The sequence below is a fragment of the Brachyistius frenatus genome, unplaced genomic scaffold (assembly GCF_029030835.1).
Source record: "Brachyistius frenatus isolate BFR_SWC_R1_liver_20210118 unplaced genomic scaffold, ASM2903083v1 Contig_156, whole genome shotgun sequence".
Lineage (NCBI taxonomy): Eukaryota > Metazoa > Chordata > Actinopteri > Embiotocidae > Brachyistius > Brachyistius frenatus.
In genome coordinates, this window is record NW_027210755.1 from 191,595 (window position 1) to 211,223 (window position 19,629).

Consider the following 19,629-nt stretch of genomic DNA (forward strand, 5'->3'; position numbering starts at 1 on the left):
TGTTAGGAGAAATGCATCCATGTGGAAAACTGTCCATATTAACTGACACACGGTCAAAAATACAACAACTGTAAACAGCACAAAGCTTGAACAATAGGATGCTGTGATTGCTGAGTTGTACCTGTAGTTTGGACCACTGAATCCTTCCCACACATCGTGCAGCATTCCTCCAGGCGTGCTTGGCTCCATAAATCAGTTCAGTGTCTTTCAGTTGATACGTTCCTGAAGCTTCAATCTCCTTGGTCACTTCCTCTTGCCTGTCCACATGGGCCTTAGAGCCATACCTGTAGGCAGGACAAGTCCATGGGCACAAGAGAATAAGGGAACATATAGAGTAGCAAGAGTACTGCTCGTAAACCGTGCAATTCTGTAGGGATGTACCATTAGCATGTCACTCATATCATCAATTAACATATCTTTTAAGAAGCTGCTGTGTTGACACAACAACAATCAACATTTCAAAAAGTAAATACACTCATATCTAAATGATAAATAAAGTGTTTATACAACAATAAATGCCAATATGGAAATGCAGAAATGTGCTTGCATAGCTGGATAATAACAGGACAGTTACAACAGTGTTTTTTGTTACACAGGTGTCACCCATAAAATCAACAAACGCTGCATCTTGTTTGTGTGTACAGATGCTGGAGTCCTATCAGTATAATGAGCCTCCATGCTGGCTCACAGGCACTGTTTACTCACTGCCACATATCAATATGAAAGCCACATTATATTGTTAACTGTTTTAAAAGCTCAAATCTGCCATAAAGACAGTTTAGACTAAAAGCTATATTTGGATTTGACAACAGTAACTTTCTACTCTTGAAGGCCAAATAAGGAAATGCTATCAAAGTAAGAATAATTTCAAATATCAGTCATTAGCTCAGTGAGCTAATTAGCATTATCATCGTAAGAACCACATAGATACTAGAGGGATATATGCCCCACTGTCTGTCAAAAAGTGTTTTATGACTTGATTGAATAATTTATTTATTATAATTTTTGACTCTGATTATTTGTCTGACGTGGGCCGAGCATCACCTGCTCCATATCGTATCCAGAGTCGTTGAAGGACCAGATATTTTCAGCAGGGGACGCTGATGAGTACACTGAGTGCAGTTTTGTCACTTGTGATATGGAGCAGGTGAAGCGGAGCTGCGACTCAGGAGAGGACGGCTTGGCCCACGTTCAACAAATAATCAGTCAGACAAAGAAACACGGGGAAATGGGAACCATTAGGAATCTGAGCGAGATGATGTCTGGCTGCTGTTGTGACAATGACAGAAAGTTTTAGAGGATTTGAAGAATCTCTTCATTCACTCAAATGTTACAAATATGTTAAAAAATGTTTAATATTTTGAAAATGTTTGAAAAAAGTTGAATGTTAACATAAATGTCCTGAAAGAGTTGAACAATTTAAAATTTGAATGGCTGAAATCGGTGAGAATGCAGAAGTAGTTAGCGACCAAAAAAAAAAAAACGTGTGGAAGAAGTCAGAAATAGGATCTCAATAGTGTAAATGCTGAATCAACATTCACACAATGAAGGGCATTTATTTTTTCAAATTTCACTTGGATACGGGAGAACGGTGCCTCAGATGTAGGCGCTAAAACATTACAAAGGCTTAAATCATCTTACACGTGAAAATGTTAGTAAACAATTATACCTTTCCCATGGTAATTAAATATTTAATTACATGTCACAAATCATTCTTCAAAGTACACCAGCCAAGATCAAAGGGGATACCTGGTTGTAGGAAGTCATCAAAGGGGCGGGGCTTAAGGGTCATAAATCATTCAATCAAATCATAGAACACTTTCATTTTCACTGGTTTGTAAAAACATGTTATCCATGCTGTTTACCCCTCTGAGGTTTAACTTGCCTTTTGATGGAGGTGTAGTACTGGTCTATGAAGTCAGTGGCCAGTGGAAGAAGCTCCTCTTTGGTTCTGACCTCGTCTTGTTTGCGGATGGCCTGGCTGGGCATCATCACGGAGCCAGTGCACACATTTTCATTGCAGATCGGCATCTGAAAGACAAATAACATCACAGACGAGGGAGGTCTTTGTATTCTGCTTGTTTTTTTTGTTTGTTTTTCTTCAGTGTCAACAAACCACTTAAGAGCCAGGTGATGATAACATATGGAAAAATTATCTGGTAATATATCTGCAAATATATATATATATATGTAAACCTTCCCAGCAGTAAGTAACACTAACAGAAGCTATTATTCCATGATTGAATAATTTGTTTTCTTTCACCAGTCGCTCTCATGATTCCGGCTCACTCCCAAGAGGAATTTCAAGCATCTGTCTCTGCATTGTGATTGAATGAGAGCTTAATTTACAAAAGGCAGACCTTCTTTCACTTTTTATTTCAACCAGCAGGTCCTCGTTCTACTTGATATGAAACAGACTCAAGAAAGGCTTCCATTATCTTTTGTACAAATTGAATAATTTAAAGGGAGAGAAATCATTTTCCAACGCAATTTCTTTGCGTTTTTTTTTTCTCTTGTTTTCCTTTAAACTTCAACTGCTGCATGAATCATAACGAGAACACCTCTTTTGCCCTTTTACAGAACACATAAACACTATTAAAGTGTCAACCCTGTTTAAAGATATGTTTACCGCATACTTTCTTGCTTAGGAGCTCTAAACAATTAAATTAAAAGCCACCTTTAACCCCTGAAAGGAAGATTTTCCAATTCTAGGTTGTTTTTACTAGTTTACCCAGGATAAAAGTCCAAAAATTGCATTTTAGTATACAAGTTTAACAGGCCTGTGGTAAATTGTCCACTGACGCTTCAAGATTTTCAAATTTACAAACAAAGTTGCAGTTATATCATGATACGATCCAATTAATTCCAATATAGGCTGCTATTTTTTCAACATAATGCTTACAAGTAACTGTTCAATATCACCCGCACATGGCTGGCATGCGTGTTAATCAGTGAGTAAGTCAGTGAGTCATAGATCGGTATCCTTCCAAAAAGCGGAGACAAGAAGACACAGAGGGCGAGGAGGAAAGACGGGAAAACAGACGGATGCAAAGAGAAAATTGCTCATAGCTCAGAGCAGCCTAGAGTGGTCAGTTTAATATGATCACAGTTGAAGTCAGCTGTCACTTTGGTTTTCGCCAGCTTGGGGATAGAACGAATGAGTGAGCAAGAGCGGAGGACGGAAACAGTAGCACAGGCGTGCGGTCGAAGAGGAAATTTGACAATGACCCCAGCGGTGCTAAAATTGGCTTGTTACACTGAACCACCCACTCGCACTGTCCAAACACTTGGGCATGGACCGGCAGTGTGTCCAAAAAAAAACCCTTTCCTCTGTGACCCGTCCAACAAATCCAACCCTCACTTGACGAAAACAGGAATAAATGAGTTTAACAAGACCTCAGAGTAGATCAAAACAGAGGGGAAAATAGGAAAGGAAATCGAGTGAGAAGTACAGAAAGCGCTCGAGTAACAAAGTTTCAAAAATAAAGAGATAATTACAAAGAAAAAAAGCAGCCAAGGAAAGATCATTCATGTCAAGCAAGACAAACAGAGATGAGACAGAAAAACAAGAAGACTGTGAGGTGATGGAGCAAAAGGGGGAAGTGAATGAGTGGAGCACGGAGTGTTAAAAATAAAACAAAGGGAATCACTTGTGCTCCAGCACGTCCGCTCATCATACTGCTCTGGGCATTCATGCCAGCCAGCTGTCCTTTTAGAAAAAGACGGATCAGCCTCGAATACAGCAGCGTCCGTGACATATAATAAATCTGAAGATGCTATTACAGGCCATTCATTGGGATGCACACAGCAGCCTGTCCGATAAGTCACCAAAGTAATTAGACTGCTGTTTGCGGTTTACAAATGGCTGCAGTGTTTTGGGGGGTGAATGCTCAAACAGTGGGGCTCACCTTGTGCTTGGTAAAGACTTTGCTTACTAACTAGAAGGAGATACTTCTGCTGCATGATAAAATGAAAAAAAAAAAAATAGATGGACTGAGCAGTTGAGGAATGAACAGGAAATCTATCACAGAAATACTTTCTTTGCACGCAGTTGAGGCTTTGTGTTGTTTTACCCTTGAACTAAGTATTTGGAAATGATCTTATTTAGCTTTCCAAAGCCACTGTGAGGGTGCAAGCTGGCCTCCTTAAAAAAAAAGTCCCTGTTTTGGGCCTAAAATGACAAAGTGTAAGACCACTAGTCGAGATACTTCTGTTTTGCATTCTCTTTTGAATTTAATACAAACTTTTTCATTCCAAATCATATCAGCTAAAAACTTTGAGTGAAAACTTTAATCTTTGAAAAATATCCAATCATTTTTGCCTTGATGACAGCATAGATAGAAGCTGGCATGGACTTTCTCAGTGTTCAGGTGTACCTTTACATTTTTAGTGGTGTTTAGGTCAGGTGACTGTCGAGAAAAGTCCATGACGGTCAGCTCTCCTTGGTGCTCGCTGGTCCTCAGGTGGCTCAGACAAAGAGGTGTGTTTGGGCTCATTAATCTGAATCCTTCTTCACAAACTGGCAAACCAAAGAGTGGAGCATTTCTCCGAAGGATGGATCCAATGCAAAGTGTAGCAAAAACACTCCCAAACTTGAAAATTCCCACCCAGCCCGCGAAACATTGACACGGTATGTTGTAGTGGACTGAAGGGTGGATGTTCGCTGTTCTGTCTCCTGTCCGTCTCCTTACACACACCCTCCTGTTACTGCCATACACCTCATACTTGGTTTTATCCGTAAATAGGTCATTTCTCTCTCAGCCACTGTGAATGTTTGACTGTTTGAGCCCACCCTCAGCGTTTGGCCTCGTTTGCCCTCCTGAGAAGTGTTTTTTTTAGCTAAGTGTTTATTATTGTTACGATATTTATTTCATGAAGGTTAAACACATACTATATTTGACGCATTTAATATGTTGTTCTCGAGGGCATGGACTAATGATGCATTTTCTTTGTTTAATGTTGTGAGGATGACATTACCAGTCTCAGCTGCACTTTGCACTCACGCTAATTAGCCTATATAAGCACACTAACACACTAAACCATGAGTGTTGAAAAAAACATCACACCGCACTTCAAAGTTGTCATTGTGAGCAAATAAGGATGTTAATATTAGCCATTAGCTCATGACAGAAAGTCCCAAACCTCTATTCACTTTTCCAGGTTTTGTGCAATATTGATGGTGAGTCATATATGAAACACAGAATAAGTCAACAAAAGGGAGATTTTGGACCCTGCTTGTGATTCTGTGAAGCAAAATGTGCTAGAAAATGCAATTCTGCCATAATGACTAGCTGCTGCGGAAACAGATGATGGATGGAGGGATTAGCGACTTTGTTTTGTTAAACTCATCATGTCACAGATTCATGAATGCATCACACATTTTGGGCAAAATTATCCATTAAACATTACATATTTGATTCCTCAGCACTGTTTTCTGACAATACTGAGTCATTGTATGGCAATGTGATCTTTCCCAACACAGATTGTGATAAATTGTTTTTTGTTTTTGTTTTGTTTCTATTGTTCACCCAAACCCCCCCCCCCCACACACACACACACACACACACACCCCTCCCGCGCTTTCTGGCTAAATAGTAACAAGCTGAATCATCAACAGTTCAGGCAAGAGCACTCTAATGCATGAACAGTTAGTGAGAAGCAGAGAAAAGGCACGCCACGCTGTGCTATTATTCTTCAATCTACTTGACTTGCAAATTATGTGTTGGTGAGTCTGGAGGCTAAATGTCTGTTCAGTCAACCGAGACACTGTATTTGATGTTCATCAGTACCTTTAACATACTGTTGAAGTCGCACATATCATATCTGTCCCCTTTCTTAGATCACCTCCAGAATGAAAGCTTTGCATGAATTTACACAAAGATAATTCTGATTTAAATATAGTGTTATTAGTATCAATAATGTTGGTACACACTCAGTTTTGAACCTCGTGTACTGTACAGTTAGTTCTAATGTTACCATTTTTATGAAATCCTACACAGTGACTATAACAATAGAAGCACCTGCATATTGTCATGAAATTGAATGTACCAAACGCTTTCTTTGCTCAAATATGGCTGATTTTGAGGTTGAGGTTTTGGTCCTGTTGGGCTGAACTGTGTTTCTTTGCAGATCTCTCAAATATAATGAATTTTGACAAAGAATTAATCATTCAAGTCTTTTTTTCAAGCTTTTTCTTATATTTATATGATGTAAACTGAATATATTTGGGTTTTGGACTTTTGTTCAAACAATAATACCAGTCTGAAGATTTTAGGTTTTAGGATGCTGTAATTTCAGGACATTTTTCACTTTTTTCTGACAGAGAAAGAAAATAGTTAAAAAATAATCCATTGCATCAACACACAAACAGCTGAAGTTGCCTCACTATATAATTATTGTTTAAGAGTAGTTTTCATGACAGGGCTGGACATTGGGACATTGCATTGCATTACGATTGCATCATACAGGTGTTTCTATTTTTCTGGTCACTTGGTGCTCGTAACTAGTGTCCGGACATGAAGAAACAAGAGCATCTCACAGCCTCCATTCTGTTCAACGAGGCATCGAAACCCTGGTTATTATGGCATGCCCTGCATTGCAATCTTTCTCCTCCCTGTCAGGGTGGTTGCATCAGTGATGATGTAAACGGATTCTTTTATCCAACTATACATTTGGACTAGTTTCCATCTGCCTTACCTGGCCAGAGCCCTGGTGGAGCGTGTCGCTGTAGACGGTGCCGCTCTCCCAGTTCTTGATCTTTATGAAGCGGGGGCATTTGGAGGGGCTGCCGTTCTGCAGCGACTTAATGGGAGAGGTCCTGCCCTGGGCCGGAGGCTGGGGAGAGCACAGACATTTACACATGAGTCATAACTTGATGCATTTGTACTGTATCTGGCTAATAAGTTGTGACCTCTGTGACTCTTTTGGTGCAAACTGGATAAGTTGTTTATCACTGGGAGTCATACTGAGGTCAGCTGAAATGTGACACGGCGTTCCCACTCACAGGAGGTGGGGTTGAGTACAACAACTGGACATTGACAAGAGCATTTAAGAAAAGAATAAAATGAGTAATATCTGTAAGCATTTCAGCTTTCTTTCTGTGGACTCCAGCTTTTTCTTCTTGAAAGGAAAATCGATTTTACCATTGTGCTTGAGTCTTTCGCACGTAGACACAGAACCCACTTGCAGCATCTCCCTCCTTCATTTCTGGATAAATGCAATCGGCATTTAGCTGCAGGTTGATGGCAAGCACACTTTAGGCTCGCCAGGTTTTCCAATACAATTGTTATTTACTGACTGAATGGCTGCAATTTAAGCAAAGCCAACTGTAAGCGCTCCTGGAGAACGGCAGCGAGTGATTGCCAAAGATCATAGTAATCAATCGCATACCTTGGAAGCTATTTCGTCAACTCCCACGGCATTGTTAATCATACAGTGGAGCAGCTTCTGAACAACAGTGACACAATCATCTGGCTTGCCGGGGACATGAATGCCAACAGTGTCACTCTGGTTGAGTCTCATTGTCGCTTCGTGTCCTCTCGAACAGCAGAGAGCAACGAAGGGGTTTGAATTGAATTTGATTTTACACACAAAGAGTAAAGAGCTTATTTCCTCTGTGTTCATGCTCCAGCAGCAATAACCCCCACTGTGCAGCTCAGATATATCACCGAGGTTGTGGACAGGAAGAGAGATCACCGTGCCGTTAAGAGACTCAGTCAAACAGGCAAAGGAAACCAGATGTGAAGAATTAAGGCGTTTTCACATATAGAGTGGAGCAGTTATGTATTATTTGAATATAAGGCTTGTCGACATAAGATTGACCGGAAGATAGGTTTGGCATTTACATTTTAAAAAGTAACTTTTTTATTAATGCCACACGCAGGTTGCAGAGAATAGGAATAGGAACAACCTGTAAATGTCAGTGTACTTTTTTTTATTTATACATCTGAACATGGAAGTAACTGGGTCTTATTTTAGGCCATTATTTTGTGAGGTTGCAGACAACATTTAAAAAAAGCCCAGCTAGAACATCCAAAAGAAATCGGTCCTAAATATGGCAAATGCAGCTTGATCCGACTCTTTCTTGGATTAGGAGACGTTTAAACTAAAGATAGTCCGCTGGAAACTTAATTTTCATCCTTCCCACAGAGCTCATTAGTTGTGCAAAATACACAGTATTGTTTGTACCAATTTTTTCAACAAACTTCTAGGATTTTGAATGGCAAATCTTCCACCATTAATATAATTGCTATATTATTGCAACGCGTAGATGGAAAGCCTGACAGGCAGAAGTAGTGTGGCTGAGTAAACTAAAATACAATACTAACTATAAAATACAACACTGGTTGACAAATCATCTGCAAACCAGGAAGATCTAAGAGTGCTGGTGTACATTGTTTGCACAGTCTTTTTAAATGGCCCAGTTCACGCCCATGCTGCGCATATTGCTGAAGGAAGCTACTGACCCCCACATCCATCTCCACCACAAGTAAATCCCATCATGCATCAATCACAAGACCTCAATGTCAAGAACATGGTGTGGTTGTATTAGAAGGGAGGATCCATGTTGCTAGAAATGAAGATAATTGAAGGCAGTTTGATGAAGATAACTTGATAATGGGGCGTAATCACCAAAGTCTCTCTGCTAAATGCAGTCAAGTAGTAAAAGTTCCTCATCCACCCTTCAATTAAATCTTCTGATGGGAAATTAAGATGATGAGCTCAAGACAGGGCGTAGATGGGAAAAGACAAACGGAGAAAAGTGAGAAAGACAGCCTGAGAAATGATGTTAGTCATTAAATATTGATATGGTTTTGTCACAATTTCAAAGACAAGCAAATTTCTGGTTTGACAATCGACACCTTATTCAGTGATGATTAAACAGTCGTGTGCGAAAAAGGAGGGACAGAAGGCGGCATGGAGCCATATTTTCTGCTTTCAGCGGATCATCAAAGTTGGTGTCTCCAAAAGTCACTAGCAGGTGGAACATTCTGCCATTTTTCCTTTGCAATAGGCTTATTAAACAGAAAATTATGTCGACGCAGAAGCTCAAGCTGGCAGCGCATGGACAATCCTTAACCAAAGTGAGAGAACTCATTTGCGGGTTACCGACGTGGCACTTGAAATCTTTTTCTTTTTTTTTTCAAACGATCTTAGTGTCTGACAAAGTCTGTCATACTAAACACTTAGCAGTGAGCCATCACATTAAGCATCAGAGTCTAGCAAATTGCCCACAGGTTAACTTCTTGCTACATGAGTCAGTGCATATACTGGACACACACTGACTCCACTTCCCAAACACGCTTTCTGACAAGCAGGTCGGCTTTTTCAGTCTGAGCCACGACACACAACAAGGAAAGACATGGCTTCTTAACCACATCGCACATACACATCCACTCCAAGTGCCGTCAAGCATCTAACATCCACATCTCTCATCCCTCCCTCTTCCCAACACTCTCACACGTATATTTTCACCAAGCGGGCATTAACACTATCTTCTCGGCAGGTCTGAGAGGCGGGATCAATTTAAGAGGGGCCACATGTGATGGAGAGAGACGGATAAGCAGCTGTACGCATTCATTAGGCCTCCTGGAATCATTTCGCCCTATCCGGTCTCATTTATGGGGGCTTGAGCGACGTCAGAAGTGGGTGGATACTGCAGACCATGTGCAGATTACAACACTATCCCTGTCACAGACACTCCGACCTGTGACCAGACCCTTCTGTGTGGAGGGCATAAGCTGGATTTAATGCTTCACCAGCTTGCCGCCGGAAGGATCTAATGCCTAGGTGATAGGATCTTAAGCAAAGGCTTTATTACTCTGTGCAGAGAAGAAACATGGATGTGCGTGCTCAGTGTCTGAAAGCATGGAATGTGCCAATAGTGTGGATTATTGTACAAGGCTTAAAGAGCCACACAGGCGAAGGCCGCCATGGGGTGCAGATGCATTATACCTCTGTGGAAATTCACTGAGCAAGCCTGCTCATAGACACTTAGACACAAATGCAGAAGAAAAAAAAAAGGGCAAAGTATCTTCAAATTATCAATCTAGCAGAGTAGATATGGACAACGTACCTATGAACCTATGATTACACACGATCACATTCACTGTAATTATGTCGAGGATTGAGCTGTTTGTTTGGCGTTACCTTGTCAGTGTCAGCGTTGTAGAGCACCACGGGCAGGTTTTCCAGCATTCTGTTGTTATCCGGCAGCAGCTGCGGGGACGTGCCATTGCCCACGCCAAGGTCCCTGCAAGTCAAATGACATTTTCTGTCAGGTGTGTGAACGGGCATGTGTGCAAACTGATCTTTCATTTCAGATTTAAAACCCCAGCCAAACCACACACACACACACACACACTCGTGAGCACATGCAGACCAGAAACAAGCCTCCTTTCTTCCTTTAATTCCTTTAATTTGCAAAAAGAAATTAAACATAGACTTGTACACTCTCCAAAATGATGTTAAATCAGGAAATCCTGCACAATTTTTTGAAGGCTCTGCACACCCACAGAGGGATTTCTCTGTTCAAGACATAGAGGTATGTTTTCAGTGCTTCATTGACACAACCTATATCTTACTAGGAATTCTGTAAATTCAGCTAACTTCAAGCCAAGAAGAACCACAACATGGAATGAAAAGGTTGATTGCAAAAAGGCGCAGTCACATTGCATTTCGGATTTGAGCTTTGTGTCTTCATTCGTCAAAGAAAGGTTTTTATAACCACAGTTAACCACTTAGATCCAGACACACTTAGAGGGTTTGATGTCTCTGCAAATCAATGGTGCTGAAAAAAACATCACTTTCCCTCCCTATATGTTCTTTGTTCATTTAGGAAATTAAATCAATGTATCGCGTACTCATCTCTTCAGTCTAAACTAGGTATTCTTTTCTTAATTCATAAATTTAAACAGATATAAGGTTGCCTAAATAAATGCTGAATGATGACTGACTGCATTTCTTTCTTTTGATAAATCTCTTACAAACAGCTGCCATTCAGCCGCAAAGATAAAAAAAGAACAAGATTTGAACAGTGATAAGTGAGTGAATGAGACGGGGGGAGGGGAGCTCTCTGAGCTGTCGCTGTGGCAAAACCACACGAGACACGAACAAACACGGCAAACTCATCTCCGTGTAATTTCAAGTTTGCCTTCCTCCAATCGAGAACGCCCACACACATTTTTGCCTCCCACCGTCTTTCGCACTCACCCCTCCACCCCCGCGAGCACGTGTCCCCGCCAATTGTATATCCTCACAAGCATCCATCTCTCCTTTTTACCCAGCCCCGTCACGCAGTATCTATTGTCGCATATTCATCTCTACAATTCAGAGGTGGAGTTCAAACATGCAGAAGCGGTGAGAGAAGTTGCATGTGTCATTTGTCATTAGCATTCACGCTGACCTAGAGCGTCATCAACCTCATGCTGAAATGTGAAATTGTAACTGCTTCTCCTCTGAAAACAAGCAACATCAGTTATAATGTGCTTTTCTATTTCTGGCAGATAGTCATCAAGACATAATGTCAGAGATCTCGTGGAAAAAAAAATATATTATTGACTTTTCTCTTCACAGTAACCTTTCTCTTCTCTTTACAGGTATTCAGAAAGCCTTCCTCCAAAGCTAAAACACAAGATAAAATTGAGTTATCTGACTCCTGGCCAGTACAGAACAAATGTCAGCATATTTTTAGATTGTCTACACTCGAATATATTCAGACCCTCATTCCTGGGAAGCTCCATTGGATAAGGCCATTTAAGCAAGACATGCACCTCAGGTCAGGTTACCTGGCGCCGCGCTAGTGGCAGCCTGCTGCAGCATCTCCCCCTGAGAGCCCCCCTGCTGTAGTGAAGAATAAATTTCCCCTCGGGGATTAATAAAGTGTATAAAATAAAAAAAAAATAAAAAAAAAATCAAATCAAATCACTGTTCATGCTTTGGGTTCTTTTCAAAGCACGTGTCTCCCTAGAAAGCAATGAATCACTCAAAGGGTATTTATGAAAGAGAGGAGGATGTGCATGGGTTGGTCAAGAATGAAATATTGATTCAAGAAGTCTGTAGCCTCAATTTGAATTCAATTGGTCGTGGGAGTACAATGGCGGATAACTGAGACGACAATAACAATAGTACACCGTGCAGACCATTTAGAGTCGAGGATGGAATATCGGCTCCGACTGAGAAGCTTGGCGCAAAACTAGTCTAAACTGAACACTCAAACAAACTACAAGCAATCAATCAGCAGTGCAACATTTCTGAGTTTTCCTCATTAAATGTGAAGATGGAGACACGATAATTACACAGAATTGTTGCCAAATTCCCATGTCAATTACTCTCTTGCTAAACCACTGCTGTGTCTGACCTCTGCAACCAAGAGGCACAGGTCTCTTGCAAACTGATAAACAATAACAACTCTGTGACAAGCGTTCTTTTACAGAATGCTAATTATGCTCAATACTAATGAAGCACATGCCTCTGAAAGTATACTCACATATATCTTAATTTTGGCCTCAAATGAATGTAGATTGCTGTTAGTTTCTGATGATGCAAATAATTTACTAAAGAATTTGAACCCCAATATCGAACCCGGTATCACGGAAAAGCATGAAATAGACACACCGATCCACTACAGTAAAACTGGAGATAGCCCCGCTTTGGCCTGTCTAGGCGTGAAAGTTACACATTTTCCCGTAGTGGATGAAAATGAAACCTACTGCATGCTTGAGCCATTTGATTTACAAGAAAATGACTGTTTGCAAAACATACATAGTTGGAGTTAGTGACAAAAAAACATGGTTGGGGTTAGGAAAAAAAGAAGATCATGGTTGAACCTCATCCTTCCACGGGGCAGTCCATAGCTAATGCCACCAAGCCACCTATCCTTTCTGCTACTATTGCCAAAAGATGTCCTTCGTATTTGGTCTCTAAACATTTATAGAGGGACCTTGGTCACATGATCCCACGTCACATGACGTTTACGTGAATGTAAGTTGCACGATTACAAAATGTGCAACTTTCACGCCGAGACAGGCCAAAGCGTGGCTACCTCACGTTTTGCTGTAGTAGACCAGCATGTCTATTTCACACTTTGCCGTGATACTGGATTGTAATCTCAGATCAAGAACTGACTTGATAGCATAAATAAAGACATACATTTTATATAAAGTGTGAAAAGCTGCCAACGTTTACGAGACTCTACATAAAGTAGTTGGTTGAGTAGATGAAGAATAGTAACTGAAATGGCCGAGATGTTGTGAGCGATGTCACTTTAAGTGGTTTTCTAGAGACCAGCACACAGTAATTACTGTTCCTCGCTGACTGAGTCACATTAGGTGAATGAGAGCCTGTCTGTAACAGCTAATGTAACACAGATGTGTCAGAGACTGCAGGGAGAAAATCACAGGACCAGGTGCAAGTGCTTGTATTAGCCAATAACCATTTTCTTGAGGAGTACTTGAGCTAAATCCCGATTCTCTATCTGTCCTCTAAATGCAGCTCTCACTGTGGAAGATATGGAGGGCAAAGACACTTTAACTCAGGGATCAACAAGGAAGTTTCACATAATAAATTACCAGGCCACTTGAATCTCGGCGTCCCTTCTCCCAGCATTCCTCTGGCCTTCTCCATTGATCTCCTTTTTGCTGTTTTTGATGAGGTGCAGCACTGGTTCGATCTCCTTCAGCAGCTCGTTGTTCTCCTCAAGCCCGTTACACAGGAGCGCTGCGCGGGCCCCATCACTCATCAGCAAGGGGTCCTGGCCCTGCATGCCGCCCCTCTGCAGGAGGGACTGGGTGATGGACGGAGAGGACAGGTTCTCAATGGCCCGCAGCTGGGGCTCCTTGTTGACCTGCTGCTGCTGCCCCGGGCTGAACGCGCTGAGAGGGGACCAGTGCTCGTAGGATTTAGAGGGCGGGAAGGCAGGACGCGTGACCCTCACCGTGCGCTGGCGGCCGTCTCCAGACAGGGTGGTCTCCAGGTGGGTGGTGAAGCCCTCGGGCCCGCGGAGGATCAGCACGGCGTGGCTCTCGGGCAAGACATTCTTCAGCGTCTCCAGGGCCCGTTCATAGGACAGGTCCACGAGGGGCTTGTTGTTGACAGCCAACACGATGTCACCCACCTGCACCAGGCCGCACTCCTCCGCCGCTCCCCCGCGGATGAGGTCTGACACTATTATAGGCGGCTTGGACACCCTTTGCTTCACCAGAAAGCCCAGACCACCAACCTTCCTCTTGAAAAGGCGCACCGATATGATGTTGGGCTGCAGCTGGCACACTGTGGGCTCTGACTCCTGCATGGTGCCGGTGTGGGATTGCGTATGCTCGTGTGTGCGTCTATGCGTGTCCCCAGGGATGTTTCTGAAAAGCAACAGAAGGAAAAGGAGGCGAGAAAATGGAAGTTCTATTAGTTTTGGAGGAAATGACCTTGACGGCATGATTTGTTTACAGTGTGTTGATTTAGCATCAGTCATACAGGATATATGAGTCATTAAAGCAGAGTGTAATGTTATTCAGATCATTAAATCCCGCTGAGCAACAGGTGCAAAATATTGTCATGAACATGGGAAATATATTGTACAGCTAATCATACCTGCTCGTACCTCTTTGATCCTCAGTATCTGCATCACACTGACTAAACGTTGCATCACACTCAGATGTTTGAAAGACAAATACCGAGTACATGAAACTGGAAGACTAACGACGCAAACGGTTTCATTGGATTTCGAAAATTCTTCTTTACTGAGAATCTGCTATTTGTTTTGTTTGTTTTAAGCACATATCACAGATTATTATTACTTGTTTACATGTGGAATGAACAGTTCATTAGTGACTACTCTAAAAACCAGGACAGACTCATGTGTACAAATACTTGATCGAATAGGCCATTTGTAAAAAAAAAAAATTAAAAAAAATCAGAGAGCCTTTGATCTACAAGAAGGGGGCCCACCGAAACTGCTCACTTAAACGGCCCATTTTGTGCCACACCCCTGTCTATGTGCAGTCAGAGGAAATGCCAACACGTCACGTTTAAGTGTCTGAATCCCCTCTTTTGTTAATGCAACACCACATACAACTTACGTTTGCAAGTGTCTTTGCATAATCACAACAGTCTAATTTAACGCAAATAAAGTCGCCCCCTCACCACACACCACAACCGCCACGAACCCGAGGCTTGTGCTGCTCGAGTCCCATATTCTTTTTCACCCCGTGCTTCATTGTCTCTGCACTTGAAATGAACTTTAGATAACAAAAACAAACTGTGGCCCCGTTTTGCCAGACGCAACAGTAATGCGTTTTATTTCCTTTGATGCTGCGAAGCCACTACAAGCGTCTTAGTTGTTCTTTGAAATCGCTGCATCTGGTCGCGTGGGTGGCGTCGCCTGGAATAAACAGTAGGCTACGATAAAAAAAAAAAAAAAAAAAAAAACGCACACACACGCACACAAACGTGAAGCTGCGCAAGCAGCAGCCTGTAGGAGGGCAGGCACGCTGAGCAGAGCAGGAATATTTCAGTACCAAGGTCAGCGCTTCGCCTTCACCACCGCAGCTGAACGCTTCAAGTCGTCACACCACTTTTAGTTATTTCAACTCTTCCGCAACAATTCGGAGAAATCAAAGGGACAACACCAACTTCTCCAGAGCAGATTCTGTGAGGTTCTGGCTTCATTAAAATGCCCATTTATTCCGCTGTCTGGTAAGAATTAAACATTAAAGCCTTATACTTCAAGCAGTTCATCAACACATCCACTTTACCTGCGATTGAAATCGCACGTTCGCGGGGTCCAGTCTTCAGTGCATGGCTTTAGGAAAAAGTGTCGCTCATTCATATATATGGGCTGAACTGTCCCGGGGCGCCGGAATAATTCATAGGCGGCCCTTTAATCCTCCCTCTTTGTAGCTGTACCCACCTAAAATAAGAAATTGCCAATAACAGATGTGGAAATGAATGGAAATGTGCTCTGAATATGAGGGTTAGTGTTAAAGTCTTACTTTAAAATATTTTTTGAGAAGGCTGCAGTGTCAGGCTCAGACGATTATCAGCTGCACATTATTTGTTTTGTCTAAATATCAACACTATATTACCTAAAGAGATGAATTGTTATTGTTTGGTATAGGTTTGTCATGTGGCAACTGATGTGGATTAAAATAGACGTTTTATTAGGAAACTTGATAGAGTCTATATCAGATCATCATTATTCATGAACAAATATGTTAATTGTTATATTATCTGCAGTGATAATACAGTTATTTACAAGTGCTTGTGAGGTATTCGTTAATAAACCATCTGGATTCAGTCCTTGGTAACTACTACTAATTTCTTCTTTTGGTAAAGTTGAACTAGTTATTGGTTTTCATAAAGCTTTTAATTGTATACACTTTGGAGGTAAACATCTGACCCACGTGCCTGATTTTCATAAACTACAGATGATTTGAACACAGCACGAACTTCTTGCTCTGCCAAACACTGATCAAAGGTTGGTTTCGCTTTATTTTGTGGCCTGTCTTGTAGAAAAAACCCTTTTTCAAAATCAGTCATATTGTTGTTTATTATATTGTGCCCACATGTTGCACATACAGTACAAAATACGATACCATAAATGAACTGGGGGCCAAGTAGCCTAGTATTATCCCAACAGAGTGGTTTTCATACTTCAGTGCCCACTTTTTTTTTTTTTAACCAGATTAACGGTAATCCAAGAGTCAACCGAAGGAAGAAATACGTTTTATTCTCGTCACTCAGCATGTAGCCCAGTAGCCTTGTATTATCCCCACAGAGTGGTTTTCATACTTCAGTGCCCAACAGGAATCTGGAGGTCACATGCACCTAAACAGTGCGCATGATGTGTAAAGTGGACGTGATAATGTTTGTTTTAAAACGGCATTTTTTATTTATTTTTTTTAAAACCGGATTAACAGTAAATCCAAGCGTCAACTGAAGGAAGAAGTACGTTTTATTCCCGTCACTCAGTATGCAGGACCAGTAAATGCAAAATGTCACACCTCCACCTCCAAGACGGCAACAAAACATAATGCTGTTTTCTCCAATAACTCACTGCTGGAAGGACAAGAATGTCTTCCTCTCTGATGTCTGTTGTCAACAGAGGTCCAGACACAGAACGTGTTGCTACCAAGAGAAACGCAATGACCAATCTTTATTTATAAAAATAATAATAATAGCTTTTTCAAAGAAATACAACTGGATGGCATCATTGGTATTTCTTTAAAATAGTGTCTACTTGTAAAGAGCCTTTAATACTTGACAAGAATATAACGACAAATGATGGCGAAATTTACTTTGATTGCTCACTATGGCACGAATGCAATCGACTAAAATGCACAATATGTTGTCATCGACCGTACATTTGGTGTGTATGTCTCTCAGCAACAAGTTCTGGCGACACTTTTACTGTCAAAAATAAAAACAAAACCCATTTGGCTGCAAAATGCTATATTTTATGTGACAAACCGATTTGCTCCAATAAATCAGGTTTGCACACATAATAGTTTAGGACCGCTCCATTTATTCTCAAGCTCCACATCCTCCTCCACCAGCGGACTGCGTAGCCTAATTTTCCACAGACACAAGAGAGAAAATAAAGGGAGCACAGTGAATTAAAACAACTACTCACCCCTGAGAACAAGGTCGCTGTCACAACGACCTGCTGCAGTGAACTTGGGATAAAACTCCTGCGCTGCCGCGTCTCTTCCTCAGCAGCCGCTGCACAGCTCTTTCATCCAAAAAAACGTTTCCAAGTCGCAGCAACGCGCTCTGCCTCTCTAGAGACGAGGCATGCTTGTGCCTTTCCGCGCACTGGGGCGCTTTATAAATACAGAGCAACGGGAGACACTGTGACGAGCTGAGAGAGCCGTGCGCGGGTATTTAAATGAACTGGAGGTGGGTTTAGTTATCTCGGCTATCGTCATCATCACTCAGCATACAACAGCCGACTCTCCTCATGCACACTACACACTCCTCCCAGAGCCCACCGTGGGCCTTCAGAGGCAAGTGGGAGAAAAGACAAGGTGCATCACTGCTGCGCTGCAACCTGCTGCCTTTTAATTGGGATCTTATTGTACTTGCAGATAAATCGGACTAATGGGGGGATGGAGTAATCTGTAATGGAAATTTAAGAGAAAAGGCAGAAGTTTTGACTAAAGAATGCAACTTGTATTGTTTTTTCAATTCTTAATTACTATTTTTTGCATCACAAACACACATTAAAGTAGTTGGAAATATGCTTTGTGTGCACTGCATTATTTTATGAGAAAATTACATTCTTTGTCCAATGATGCTCAATACAGAGATGATCATCGGATTACCTTGAAGCAACAATGCAGAGAGGCTGAACACAAACGTGACAGCCTTTTTACGGATTATTATTATTATTATTATTATTGTTCACCTATTCACTAATCCTGCCAAAATAAATCCCTTTTCGAAAGACCAGGCACGGATAAAAGTCAATTGAAAACCAGCCAAAACGCTGTTTGTTAAAGTTTTACCTTTGGGCTTCAAGGTTGTTGAGACTTGTCAGGTGAGGAGGGCAGTAAACAGCTCTTTTTCAGCTGTACTGTGTGCACACTGAAGAAAACACCAAAGACATAAGACAGAACTATAACCAGTTCCAGAGACAAGAAGGAGTCGTGCCAAGTCAGTGCCCATACAGGTTTTTATGCAAAGAAGGGAATATATAGGCTAAATTAAAAGTAAAAAATAAATAGAAGAAAGTGACACCAAACCCATTTTTTCCTCATATATTCACTGAAAAAAACAGTGAAACCCCACAAAGTTGTCTGTTTGAGGTTCAGTCTTGAAATGTAACAAAGCCTTACCTAGAGACAGTGGTGTCATGGTAAGGACCCATTTTTCCTGTTATTAAGAACCAGGATTATTTATTGGCTTGTTTTTGTTACATAATGTACAGCAATGCTACTTTCTGGGTCAAAAAGGACCCGGTCAACATGCAGGAGCCAATAGCTGATCATTGAATCAGCTGCTTAAATCTGTTCTGACATTTTACTTTAAAGAAAATAAATCTAAAAAAGAGTGATCGTGAAATAATTGTACCCTTGTGATTAATTGTAAAGTAGAAAACTCCTATTAGTCATGACCTTTAAATGGATCAGAAAACAAACTGATGTTCTGGCTTCCAATAATCTAGTTTCCTTCCAAATATAGTCAAAATGTTTGACATAATATTAAGAAAACTGGCAAAATAAAATGTGAATTATCGCGTGCTTCCATCCACTTTTCCAAACATAATGGTTTGGAAACATTTAGATAAATAGTGTCTATTAGATGAGATGCTTTTAAACCATTGCAATAGAGGACATAATGAGATAATGTGGAAAATGTGGTGAAAATATGGCATTTATGTGATAATGTGAATTAATTGGCCTAAACAGATCTGATGTCTTCTGCTGCTACTTTTTATTTTTTAATGAATCTGCAAAAAAAACGTATTTCTTCAACTAAAGCCCTGTTCCACACTGTTTCTGGGAACCAGTGACATTGTTTCAGAGCAAATTTTAGGTCACCCGACCTCCCTCTCTTGACGTAATCACCAGGTATGAATTTTTGTCTCCACTCCCCACCTCTGCGTCTACCCTGCTTCGGTATCCCAGTGATGACAAA

General features: G+C 41.2%; 1 protein-coding gene across 1 annotated transcript in view; it reads right to left on the minus strand.

Moving 5' to 3' along the window:
- The window catches only part of nos1 (nitric oxide synthase 1 (neuronal)), a 47,681-nt gene extending 29,787 nt beyond the window's left edge, over positions 1–17,894 (minus strand). Inside the window, exons 1-6 of the mRNA XM_069716345.1 lie at positions 17,624–17,894; positions 13,569–14,351; positions 10,150–10,252; positions 6,697–6,834; positions 1,886–2,031; positions 122–284 (exon numbers count right to left, since the gene is read on the minus strand). Coding sequence (XP_069572446.1) covers positions 122–284; positions 1,886–2,031; positions 6,697–6,834; positions 10,150–10,252; positions 13,569–14,290 — 1,272 coding nt within the window. The 5' untranslated portion in view covers positions 14,291–14,351; positions 17,624–17,894. The remainder of the gene's footprint in view (positions 1–121; positions 285–1,885; positions 2,032–6,696; positions 6,835–10,149; positions 10,253–13,568; positions 14,352–17,623) is intronic.
- Between the last annotated feature and the right edge of the window lie 1,735 nt (positions 17,895–19,629).